The following is a 12,265-nucleotide window of genomic DNA, read 5'->3' as shown; positions in this document are numbered from 1 at the left end:
GGAGACCTGGAACAGCAGGCTGGTGGGGACCAGTGACTAAACAGCACAGCGTGAACCCAGTGTTCGGCTTCAGGGTGGGGAGAGCTGAGCCGACTCCCTGAACTGTTAGGACTTAAACCTGAGAAGGCCCAGCCGCGTTTTCACTAGAGGATTGTTGGGGACAGATCTGTGACTTAGAAACTGAGCCAATGGAATGTGGAGGACAGACCTGAGGGAGGAAAGACAGAGGCTTCCAGGTTGGTCAGGAGGCTCATGGAACAGTGCAGGCTCCAGACCACGAGCCCTGAGTTCTGGAAGTAGCAGCGGGGATGCAGGACGAGGAGCAGTTTTGTCTCATCAGGCACTCCAGAGGCAGGGACTCAAAACTTGCTTATGAAGTCAATGCGGGAGACTAGATAAGGGGAGGGACAGAGGAGTAAAGCATGGCAGCACTACAGAACCTGAACCCCTGACTGAGATGGAGAAGAGAGTTTGAAAAGCAAGTTTGCCAGGGAAGTTGGGCTGTGTGTCCGGCGACTTAGAGGAGGCAAGACATTAGGAGTGTGGACGTTTCTCATCACCTGCAAAAGAGGCGTTAAAAAGACGGTCCCTCTGGACCCCAGCCCCGCCCTGCTTCTCCCAGCCCCGCCCTGCTTCTCGCGCAGCTGCTTTCAAAGCCCCGCCTCCAGCCCCTCCCAGCGGTTTCTTTCTCCCCCGCCCTCCTACTCTCAGCGGACTCCTGCCTCCCCCTGCTGGTTCTCGGGAGTCCGCGAGCTCCTTCTGCAGCCTCTCCTTGCTCAGCTCTCCCACGGCCCTGCCCGCAGTGGTTTCTCTCAGCTCCGCCCGGCCCTGCCCCAACCCCCACCCCTTATCCTAGCCCCGCCCTTAACACCGCCCCCAATCGTTTCTCTCAGTCCCGCCCTGCCCCTCCCCCAGCTCCACCCTCCTCCTCTCAACCCCGCCTCCACCCACTCCCCAGCGGTTTCTCCCAGCTCCTCCCTGCTGGTATAGCAGCTCTGGACCCAAAACTCCTGCCTGGTGGCCTCCTCCCGCCCTTCCCCTTACTCTTTCTCCCTCCGTTTCCTTTTCCTCCTTCCGGTTCTTCGCCCAGGTTGCCAGTCTCGAGCTCCCCTGGCCTTGGCCTGGCTGGCTGGCCCGCATGAGGGCCTGGTAAAGGGAATAGCGTCTCCTAGCAGCCAGGGCGTGCGTACGTGCGTGATGTCGTCAGTGCGTGTCTTCGAGAATGCGAGATTCATAATGACTTGGCTGTCTATATGCATGGCTGACTACGTGCCTCCTGCGTGTTGTGCGTACATGCGTGATTACGTGCCCACGTGCGTCCTTCATGAAAGGGATGACGGGAGCTGCATTAAAGCGGTAGAGTTCTGGACCGCTAGCGCTTGTCACTGGCCACCGGTTTCCCGGAGTTAGCGGCAGCGACCTTGCAGCCTCGACACTAGCCAGGCGCTCCCTCTTCTCACCGCGGCCCACGTCTCCTCGTTTGGGAGCCCATTGTCCTGGCTCCGGTGGCCTCGCTGGGTCTCGGGGAGGCGGAGTACTGTTCTTCCCTGTGGCGAAAAGCCGGAGTCGGCCCTGGGCACCCACGACTCGCAGGGTCCGTGGTTCCGGAGGCCGTGAGACCTGCCGGGGCTGACAGGTGCCAGGGCCCATGATGCAGGAGCCTATGTGCGCAGCCTTCTTGCGGACGGTACCTGAGGGCTAGGGCTTCCCTGGATGTGGGGCTGGGAACCCGTGCGGGGCGCGACCAAGGCTCCTTTTCCTGCCCCCTGCTCTTGCCAGGGTCTTGGCTCCGCTCCTTCTAAGCGCGTGTACCCGCGACGTGCGTCTGCGAGTAGAAAGCCGGTGTGCTGCTCCACACACAGCGGCCCCACCTCAGCCTGGTCTTCCCTGCCTCCCATTGGCCCCTCTGCTGTGAGCTCGCCTGGACCCGAGGCCCGGCGGTGCACAGCTCTGTGGCCTGTGGCGCCGTGCTCAGCGTGACTTACCCAGAATTAAGCTGAGGACAATGGGATTTAGAGCCCCAAACCCTCGCCCCTCGACAATGGGAGGGGAAGTGTCATTTTTCTCCCTTCGAATGGAGCGTGCTCAGCTGCAGGAATGCTGTTCAACGTGGTGAAATGATTTTCTGCCCTGCGGGCTGGTGCACCCTGTGTCCTTGACCCAGACAGGTGCTGAGGATCCCACTGCTGTGATTAGCCGAACCAAACTGTGAGGTGCACATGTGTGTTACTGATAAGACCGGCCCTCCCAGCTCTTCTTGGTTTCCAATGCCTGCTAAGTAGATGACCTTCTTCGGGCCATGAACCAGCTTTGCTGTCTTGCACTTAATGACCTTTCCTCTTTATCTTCCTTGTTGTGCAGGTAGGGTGCAAAGCAGGTACTCTCTGCAGCACCGGGTAGGAGGGGAGTCAATCCCCTTCTTGCCTTTTCAGTTACATCAGTTCCTACTAGGGATTCCACACACACACAGTTCGCGTTTGTTGTGATTTTGTGGTGATGATGAGAAAAGGGTTGGCTAAGAAACTGGGCGGCGGAAAAGAGGCAAACATTCACTGTAGCCATGTATCCCGATGGAAGTGGCCTGGCCCTGTGGGAGACATTCAGTCTCCGCCAGAAGTAATCCAGAACCAAGGAACCTGGTGATGTTTGGTCACCCATCAGGAGAATAATGAGGCTCAGGGGCCGCAAGTGTGTGAGGAAATGGCAGCATGGATGGGTTGGTGGCGGGTACACAGGTGAGTCTTTGTGGAAAGTCATTTGCTGGCAGATATCAGCATCTTAGATGGGCATGCCAGGCGGCCGAGGCATTCCCTTCAGCATGTCTTCACACAGCAAGTGTTAGAGGTAATGTCATTTCTAGTGGCAAAAGTGGGGAGCAGCTTGTAACTCTCCGTCAGTGGAGGAGTGGTCAGGCAAATTATGAGACGGCCAACAATGGGATATCACACAGGCAGTGAAAAACAAGGTAGATGAAGATTGTCAGGTGGAAAGAATGGACTTGATGTGCTGTCAAATGGAAAACTCGTGCCCTATCCTGTGGAGATGTGTTGGGAACAGCAGTTTGCCAAGATGGTTGAAGCAAAGGACCATAAAGGGGCTGGCTTAAACAACAGACAATCATTGTTCTAGAGGATGGAAGTCTGAAATCAAAGTGTTGGCCAGGTTTGTTTGTTCTGTGGGCTGTGAAAGACAATCTGGTCTGTCCGTGTCTCTCAGCTGCAGGCGGCTAGCCGGCAATCTTTGGCACTCATTGGCTTGTAGAAGCATCTCCCTTATCTCTGCCTTCATCTTCTCATGGTGTTCTCCCTGTGTGCATGACTGTCTCTGAAATCCCCCTTTTCATAAGGACGCCATCCACATTGGATATGGGTCCACCCGAATGGCTTCAGTCTCACTTGATTGCCTCTGTAATGACTCTGTCTTTATATATAAGGCCACATTTTGAGGTGCTGGGGTTTAGGACTTCAACATACGCGTTTTAAGAGGACACAATGCAACCCATCAGAACTGACAAAGGACCTGAGGTAGAAACAAGCTTGGCATGTTCCCTCAGGGGATGGAAGGCCCCTGTGGCTGCAGGGTGGTGAATAAAGGGGAGAGGAGAGGACATGGCTGGGGTGGGAAGACAGATCAGGAGGGACCTTGAGTGCCCTGAGAGGAAGTGTGGATTCTGTTCTAGTTGGGGCAGGGAGCCCTTGAAAGCTTTCAGTAGAGGAGTGACATAATCTCATTGTCCCTGTACCAAGATCATTTTGATGGCAGTGTGGTCACAAGAGTGCAGAGGACAAGGGCTGAGACGGGAGTGGGGGTGCTATCAGGAGACTTCTTCAGAAGGCAGGGGGTTTTAGGGGATTGGATTGGAATTGTGGCCATAGAGATTATGGAAAGAGATCAGATTCAGTGTCGGTTTTGGACACAGTGCCACGGGATGTGGGCCGCAGAGAGGGAGGGCAGAGAGCAGCTAGGTCTGGGGCAGGAACACTGCGTAGCTGGTGATGCCACTCACAGTGGAAGGGAGGTGGACTTGGTGGTGGTGGTTGGGGTCCTGAGTATGTACAGGCCTGTCCACCTAAGGCTGAGTCTGAAGGGGCGTGGCCCTGCACCACGGGATTCAGAGCAGGCTGGTGAGCAATGTGGGGGTCCCGGAAGGAGGGAAGGAGTGTGCTCAGCCCTGCTGGGGCTGCCGAGCATGGAATAAGATGAAGACAGGACTGGCATGAGGCCGGCCGTGGGTGCTTGTGGGGATAGGTCAGTCAGTGGAGTGGGTGGGGGGGTGGAGAATAAAGAGAGAAAGGTGGGGGTGGGGACAGAAGGTTCAGAGAGGAAGTAGAGACTGTGCATGTAGACAGCTTTTCTGAGGTCTCGGCTGTTCAGGGTTTAAGAGAAGGGAGGCAGAGCAGGAGGCGTGCATGTGCTCAGAGTAGGGATGCTGAGCGAGCATAGATGGTGGCCGGTGGCACCCAGGGCCCGGAGTGAGCCAGAGGAGCAGGGTCCAGAGCACAGCAGGCAACCAGCTTGGCTGGGGCAGCCCACCCCAGAGGCGGGAGAAGAGCAGGAGATCTGGCGCTCAGAAGGCTGTACTGCGGATTGGGAAAGGAGTGAATACCAGGCAGCTTTGGTCCTGTCAGGGCTTTGTCTCGTGAGGGTGGGTGTATTTTCTTAAAATGATAGAATGTATTAGATGTCGAGTTTATGTGCCGAAAGGAAGGACAGAGAGATAGTAACCAGAATGGAGGAGGGCAGCTCAAGGGTGGAGTTCAGGGCCATGGGACGGAGCCACAGGCCTGATGATGATGACGACGGTGAGGGGTGAGGGGAGCCACTGTTTGTGAGTGTTCTCTTAGGTGCCAAGTACTGGGCTGGGTGCTCTTGGTGCCTTATCTCCCATCCTCACAGCCATGTGGAAACTGAGGCATCTCAAGAGTCTATGACTGGGCTGAAGTTCTGGCTTCAAGCCCAGGGCTCCTGCCGAGGCACAGGGCTGTCCTCCATGCAGGAGGAGGGGACCCTCTCCCAAGCCACACACGCAGGAGGCCAGGCAAGAGTTGTGGGAAGTCAGAGCCCGTGTGACCGTGGGCTGGGCTGGTGCCTCATTCTCCTCAGCCATAGAGTAGGCCTCCCAGTACCACTGACCCTGCTGGGTCACTTGAAGATTCAATCTGATGATCCAAGGATCGTGCCATCCCAGAGGCTGACACGTGGAAGGCGTGTGTGTGGGGGTGCCAGTTGTTCTGATTATCATTCTTCTTTTCTCCGCTCAGATTGGGACAGGGGCATCTGCTGACAGTGGAGAGCAGTGGTGGGGGAAGGGGCTTGAGGAAGGTGGTACCCAGAGGGGTGGAGAGGAGATATATGACTGAGGGCCATCTGAGGTCACAGTGCATCCTGAGAGCAGAGCAGAGCTGAGATTGGATATCAACGATGTGGGCTCAGCAGCCCTGGAGTAGGAGCTGGGAAGGTCAGTGCCTTGGTGGCGGCAGGGCCAGGGCACTGAGAGTATTGGCAGAGCACAGCAGGGGGAAAGGAAGAGAAGCAGAGCCTGGGACTGTCCCTCTGTGCTGGAAGACGGCTAACACCAGCCCCAACTCTCCACTCTGGCTAGGCCGAGGGGGCCCTCTGTCCTCTGTGTTGCCCTAGGGCTCGGTGACCTCTGTCATAGCACTAACCACATGCTATCCTGCCTGTGCCTTCCTCTAGCTGTCTCTGCCCTACTCCAGACCGCCCCAAAGACTCTGTGGGATGAACCTGAGTCAGCCGAATCCCAGCCCCTTCCCTTGGGCCTGCCGTGGTGCGGGACATCAGTGACAGGCGGAAGCAGCGGACCATCAGGGTCAGTGGGATTTAGGCCACCTGAGAGACACAGGGGTATGGTCAGGCCACTGCCCGTGAGCTTGGAGGGCTGGCATGTGACGTGCTTCTGTGCTTCCACAGGCCACAGGAGGCCCGGGGCGCTTGCGAAGATGAAGTTTGGCTGCCTCTCCTTCCGGCAGCCTTATGCTGGCCTTGTCTTAAATGGAGTCAAGACTGTGGAGACGCGCTGGCGTCCCCTGCTGAGCAGCCAGCAGAACCGTACCATCGCCGTCCACATTGCTCACAGGGACTGGGATGACGATGCCTGGCAGGAGCTGCTGGTGGAGAGGCTGGGGATGACTCCTGCCCAGATTCAGGCTTTGCTCAGGAAAGGGGAGAAGTTTGGTCGAGGAGTGATAGCGGGTAAGTGACGATGTGCCAAATGTGCAGACAACGCCTAGAGTTGCCACCCAAGATCTTGCTTGGGAGTTTGGGGACTTTTGTTGTCGTCTGAACTGATTGGCATGTATACCACAGTTTCCTTTGGCAGCACACCTTCAAAGGGACAGCAAGGGCCCTGGGCTGGGGGTTGGCAGGCCTAGCTTCCGTGAGCTCTGGTAAATCATTTCTCCACTCTGGGCCTCAGTTCCTGTTTCTAATCTCAGTGAGAAACCAGATCAGGTCCATGTACACGTGGTGCTTGTGGTGTTTGGCTGTGTGTGTATGTGTGTGTGTGCATACATGTGTGAGTGCACATGTGTGGCAGAGACCATGAAAAGCAGCCCAGCCCGCCGAATGGGTCAGGTGGCCTCTAGAGTTGGGCTGCCTGCCTGACTTCACAAGCCTGCCCCAGCCCCACCACTCACGGCACCCTGGGCAAGTCCCCTAACCTCTAGGTGACTGAGGCCTGACAATAGCATCTGTCCCCTGGTGACCTGCTCAGGCATCACCTGTAGCTTCCCAGGCAGTGGCTGGTGCCCTTCCAATCTGCAACCGCTGCCCTCGGAAGTCTGGCTTGGACCTGCCTCTTACTTGTGTGGCTTCATCGAGGACAAGGCCCTCTCCTCTGCCTTTCTGGAGCCCTCCCCCGCCTCTCCCAGCATTTCCTGAATCGGGTTTGGCTCGTTATCAAAGCAGTGGAAGAAGGACTTGACTCCCTTCTTGTCATTTTGCTGATGCCACCTTACTCTCTGATTGTGACTTTGAGTAATCGTGTTGTCACATGGGCAGGCCTTGGGCTATGGAAGTGAAAGGCATTCATATGTATCTCTCTTTGTGTACAGGACTCATTGACATTGGGGAAACTTTGCAATGCCCCGAAGACTTAACTCCCAATGAGGTTGTGGAACTAGAGAATCAAGCTGTACTGACCAACCTGAAGCAGAAGTACCTGACTGTGATTTCAAACCCCAGGTGGTTACTGGAGCCCATACCTAGGAAAGGAGGCAAAGATGTATTCCAGGTAGACATCCCAGAGCACCTGATCCCTTCGGGGCATGAAGTGTGACAAGTGTGGGCTCCTGAGAGGAATGTTCCAGAGAAACCAGCTAAATCATGACACCTTCAATTCGCCATCATGACGCAGACCTATATACATTAGGTTAAATCTGAATTTCCACTGCTTTGGAGAGTCCCACCCACTAAGCACTGTGCGTGTAAACAGGTTTCTTTTCTCAGATGAAGGAAGTAGGGGGAGGGGCTTTCCTGGTGTGATGCCTTCTTAGACACACAGGCAATGTCTCAAGTACTTTGACCTTTGGGTAGAAGGAAAAGCTGCCAGTAAATGTCTCGGCACTGTTGCTAATTTTGGTCCTGCTAGTTTCTGGATTGTGTAAATAAATGTGTTGTAGATGACTGGTTAGTGTTTGAGACTTCGTTCTATGTTTTCCCCTGATTTGTTCTGGTCAAAACTCATCAGATGTATAACTAGCATCCAGGAGACATTGCAGAAAGTCTGAGACCTGGCACTGAATGTTTGCCTGGTAGTGAGCAGCCATTAATCAACCGACTCATCCAGGATGAAGAGGACATCAGGCTTAGAGCAGCTGTCTGTCCTTTCAGGTTACTCTCTTTTTTTTTTTTTTTTTTTTAATTTATTTATTATTATTATACTTTAAGTTGTAGGGTACATGTGCATAACGTGCAGGTTTGTTACATATGTATACTTGTGCCATGTTGGTGTCTTCAAAGAGAATAAAATACCTAGGAATCCAACTTACAAGGGATGTAAAGGACCTCTTCAAGGAGAACTACAAACCACTGCTCAGTGAAATAAAAGAGGACACAAACAAATGGAAGAACATACCATGCTCATGGATAGGAAGAATCAATATCGTGAAAATGGCCATACTGCCCAAGGTAATTTATAGATTCAATGCCATCCCCATCAAGCTACCAATGAGTTTCTTCACAGAATTGGAAAAAACTGCTTTAAAGTTCATATGGAACCAAAAAAGAGCCCGCATCTCCAAGGCAATCCTAAGTCAAAAGAACAAAGCTGGAGGCATCACACTACCTGACTTCATACTATACTACAAGGCTACAGTAACCAAAACAGCATGGTACTGGTACCAAAACAGAGATATAGACCAATGGAACAGAACAGAGTCCTCAGAAATAATACCACACATCTACAGCCATCTGATCTTTGACAAACCTGAGAGAAACAAGAAATGGGGAAAGGATTCCCTATTTAATAAATGGTGCTGGGAAAATTGGCTAGCCATAAGTAGAAAGCTGAAACTGGATCCTTTCCTTACTCCTTATACGAAAATTAATTCAAGATGGATTAGAGACTTAAATGTTAGACCTAATACCATAAAAATCCTAGAGGAAAACCTAGGTAGTACCATTCAGGACATAGGCATGGGCAAAGACTTCATGTCTAAAACACCAAAAGCAACGGCAGCAAAAGCCAAAATTGACAAATGGGATCTCATTAAACTAAAGAGCTTCTGCACAGCAAAAGAAACTACCATCAGAGTGAACAGGCAACCTACAGAATGGGAGAAAATTTTTGCAATCTACTCATCTGACAAAGGGCTAATATCCAGAACCTACAAAGAACTCAAACAAATTTACAAGAAAAAAACAAACAACCCCATCAAAAAGTGGGCAAAGGATATGAACAGGCATTTCTCAAAAGAAGACATTCATACAGCCAACAGACACATGAAAAAATGCTCATCATCACTGGCCATCAGAGGTTACTCTCACTCTGTTGTGAAAGTGTCTGTCGGTTTCTGAAGCATGTGTGTCACCTGCATCACATAGCTACTTCCTATCCTAGCAATACATCCAAAATACAGCTCTGGTAGAGTGAGGTTAACTTGGAAATGTGATCAGTAGTGTTGTTTTATTTTGTAGTGATTTTTTTTTTTTTTTTTTTTTTTTTTTTTTTTTGGTGATTTAGCAAAGTTTCTAGTTGTTATCTTTGAGGATGATGGGCATTTCCCCCCAGGTATTGACTGCAGTGGCCCTTCTCTTCTGAGCCAGGATGTCATGGTGGTCGTACATCCCATGGCAGATGGGGTGGCCTGACTTTCAAGTGGACCTCTTTGGAGGCCCCTGGATGCTAGGCTAGGGGTGCTGAGCTGCTGATCAGACACTTCCTGGCAACACTGGGAGGGACCCATGAGGAAACAATCTCCTGTTTGAAGATACAGGAAGATACTGCCAGAATCAGGCGCGAGTCTATTCTTTCTCCTGACTAGCAGGCCAATCTCAGGGGACCAGGTCTTCCTGGGCTTGGTCTCGACACTTCTAGCAATATCCTTTGCTGAGTGTGCAAAAATGCTGCTTCTCCAAATAAACGAGGACAATGGGGACCAAAGCCTGTCTTGGACAGGATTTCCAGCCTCCCCTGGCTTGTGCCAATGAGATGTGTATAATATAGAAGGTTAAAAAGAACACAGACAACAGGTCTCATTTAAATTGTTTATTATTTATTTCCATGGAATTTTGTTTTTCTTTATTAAGACCAAAAATGTGTTTCTCATTTGCAAATGGCAACTTTTATCGGTCATTAGTGGCCTGTGAGTTCACGGACTTGCATTGTTTCTGAACTGTTCACAGAGTTTACACTTGTAATCTGAGGAGCCTTCCTGCTCCTCGTCATTGTCAGAGGGTTCATTTGGAGACATGACTGAGAGGGTGGCCAACAGAATGGAGTAACAGATATTGTACAAAGACAATACACTACCATTATCTGAGTAAACCGGGCTACTAGGCACTTGCCCTATGCCTTCCATCCAGGCAGTAGCCGAAGATGCAAATGTGACATTCCCAGAGGTGCCCTCCCAACTTGGGCCATTTGGTTCCTGAGGGGGCCTATTTCCCAGGGGATGCCCAGTGATACTGTTCTTGGACCACATGCCAGAGAACATGAAGGACTGAGTGCCACTGGGTCCCTGAACATTGGGGGCTCCCCGCTGACACATTTTGATGGCTTCTTTCTTGGCATTGATGTGATAGATACGTAGGGAGCGTCTTGTAGCTACCAGCTTCTTTCTCTTTGGAGTTGGGACACAGGTTGCTTGCTGAGCCGTGTTTCTGAGGTCATCTTTTCTCTGGATATTCTCCAGGAGCCTGGGCTTGTCTCTCTGAAAATTGGAGTTGTGGTAGATCTGAAACAAATTGAAACATGTTAGTTGTTCCGGAATAAATTATTCCTTTCCCACCTCTCAAAATTACGATTTTGTTCTGCAATGGAGAAAAGAATGCTTTAAGTGGCAGCAAGTGTGGTTATGCCCTACCTCATGACCTGACTGGAGATAAACAATTCATAGGTCAAGGCAGTAATATATAAATAGCATGGATTTTGACATTAAACTGCAACCCCCTTAGAGGTAATATGTAGGTCCGCATAATATGATGCTTATATTATCTCTAAGGGGGTTGTAGTTTAATATCAAAATCCATACTTTTTAAGTTCTGTACTTTTCATCTTTCAATGAACAATATTTTACATTTTAAAATGCTATCTTTGACACTTAAGCTCTTACAGTGTATTATTTATATTGGTGTCCTATGAAGATATGTTTGAGAAGGAGAGAAAAGGGATCACAGAAATTACAGAAATGCTTTCTACTTTACCATCATTTTCTTGTTTCCTGGAGAGTTGCTTGGGCGTGTTTTGCAGAATCCATAGAGGTTCAGTTGGCGAATGAAACTCTTCAAGCTGTCTGTTTCGAAGATCCTCTCTGCACCTCTCCGTTGAAGAACTTCCCTCTGGAAGAGATCCTTCTCGATGATCACGGCGTCTCCATCATCGTTCCAGCTCACAGACTTGAATGTTTCTTCCTCCACGATCATCCAAAGCTTTCTTGGGAAGGAGAGCCTAAAAAGGTTCTGGTTGTCTTCCGTGTTGACCACGCATTGGTTTCGGTCTTCTGGTGGTGAGTTAACTTGGGAGCCTGGATCTTGGCTCACGGCGTGGTCCTCGTGTCTGTCCAAAACCTCGCTGGAATCTGGATTTGGATCAGGTGAAGAACTAAATGGGTCCCCGCTTGTTGGCTCTCCACCAACAGACGGGGCCAGCTTGTCTTCATATTCCTGTTCGGTGTTCTGACTCGCCATGGAGCTACACCAGAATCAGGAGCATTTTGTACCCAAGACCCTTATCACTGTCCTAGCAAGTCCAAAATGCCTTCAGTCAGAGTAGGCGTGCCCAATAAATACTGTCCACAAAATTCTAGAGTCTCGGTATCAGGGCAACCAGTGACTTAACTCACCATCTGCTGTATTTGTCACACGATGTCACAAAGGTGGCTCTCAGCCAATCTGGAGAGGGGACGCTGGCCAGGTGTTGGGGGAGTAGACAGGTGGCATTGCCTTCAGCTTCTCCCTTTTCTAAAAGTATAAACAGGCGTGGTTCAAGTTCCCAGAAAAGTCTCCCATCTTCTGAAAGTCACATTGTGTCATAGGGCCGGGCCCCAGATAAGCTGAGAAACCATGGGTTTATGGCCACTGCCAACCATGAAGACAGGGGAGGCCATTTGCTGGCCTCTGGTTTGCTCAAGAGCCAGCCCCTCGTTAGCCCTAGCTTGGGTTTCACCAAGACTGCCTGAGTCAGATGGACTCCTCACAGGTGACTTCCTTCTAGGAGATGGTGGTCCCTAGTAGGCTGTTTGACCTGATCTGTGTGGTAGCACCCCTCTTTTCCAGTCTCCCCCATCTCCTTCCTGCTTTGGTCTCTTCCAAGTACTCCTAATGATTGGTTGGATCTGCTCTAGTGGGCCCAGATAAAGTGTTCCTTATTCCATTTCGTCGAGTTGTCCCCAGAGGTGCTGTGCCTGAGCGTGGTGGGAGCACTCCCCTCACTCCTCTACCACTGTGTTACCCAGAGCACCATTTGTGGTTGGATGGCCACATCCTCAGCTGTGCTTTGGAGTCCCCTGTGGAGCTCTGCTTGCCCTTGCATCTCACCCTCTTGCAGATCACAGCAGGAGATTACCTTTAGTTTCTGTTTTTTCCC

The 12,265-nt window shown here is 51.3% G+C and overlaps 2 protein-coding genes across 5 annotated transcripts; one reads left to right on the top strand and one right to left on the bottom strand.

The window, feature by feature from the left end:
- Nucleotides 1–1,033: 1,033 nt before the first annotated feature.
- Nucleotides 1,034–7,644, top strand: LOC139360903 (endothelium and lymphocyte associated ASCH domain 1). Of its 4 annotated transcripts, none has more exons than XM_071089331.1 (4): nucleotides 1,035–1,687; nucleotides 5,718–5,830; nucleotides 5,932–6,213; nucleotides 7,074–7,644. In XM_071089331.1, exons 3-4 carry the CDS (start codon nucleotides 5,961–5,963, stop codon nucleotides 7,295–7,297), a joined length of 477 nt encoding a protein of 158 aa, XP_070945432.1. In that variant the 5' UTR covers nucleotides 1,035–1,687; nucleotides 5,718–5,830; nucleotides 5,932–5,960; the 3' UTR covers nucleotides 7,298–7,644. The 4 variants fall into 4 exon arrangements, with proteins under 4 accessions (XP_070945428.1, XP_070945432.1, XP_070945429.1 ...); XM_071089328.1 differs by having other exon boundaries at nucleotides 5,698–5,830; XM_071089329.1 differs by having other exon boundaries at nucleotides 1,035–2,361; nucleotides 5,698–5,830.
- A 2,068-nt stretch (nucleotides 7,645–9,712) lies between these two features.
- LOC105485060 (heat shock transcription factor, X-linked member 3) lies at nucleotides 9,713–11,442 on the bottom strand. Its single transcript, XM_011747242.3, has 2 exons — nucleotides 10,885–11,442; nucleotides 9,713–10,415 (listed from the first exon to the last, which is right to left on the bottom strand). Exons 1-2 carry the CDS (start codon nucleotides 11,365–11,367, stop codon nucleotides 9,831–9,833), a joined length of 1,068 nt encoding a protein of 355 aa, XP_011745544.1. The 5' UTR covers nucleotides 11,368–11,442; the 3' UTR covers nucleotides 9,713–9,830.
- Between the last annotated feature and the right edge of the window lie 823 nt (nucleotides 11,443–12,265).

Source organism: Macaca nemestrina, chromosome X, assembly GCF_043159975.1.
Source record: "Macaca nemestrina isolate mMacNem1 chromosome X, mMacNem.hap1, whole genome shotgun sequence".
NCBI lineage: Eukaryota > Metazoa > Chordata > Mammalia > Primates > Cercopithecidae > Macaca > Macaca nemestrina.
The sequence above is the reverse complement of the archived record's forward strand: the minus strand, read 5'-3'. Positions and strand labels throughout refer to the sequence as shown.

Excerpts from the sequence above, each read along its gene's own strand:
- LOC139360903 (XM_071089327.1), top strand. The coding sequence starts at position 2,328 with ATGACCTTTCCTCTTTATCTTCCTTGTTGTGCAG. Across the intron at positions 2,362-5,931 it reads TTATCTTCCTTGTTGTGCAG|GCCACAGGAGGCCCGGGGCG; the intron begins GTAGGGTGCAAA and ends GTGCTTCCACAG. Across the intron at positions 6,214-7,073 it reads TGGTCGAGGAGTGATAGCGG|GACTCATTGACATTGGGGAA; the intron begins GTAAGTGACGAT and ends CTTTGTGTACAG.
- LOC105485060 (XM_011747242.3), bottom strand. The coding sequence starts at position 11,367 with ATGGCGAGTCAGAACACCGAACAGGAATATGAAGACAAGCTGGCCCCG. Across the intron at positions 10,416-10,884 it reads CAGGAAACAAGAAAATGATG|ATCTACCACAACTCCAATTT; the intron begins GTAAAGTAGAAA and ends AATTTGTTTCAG.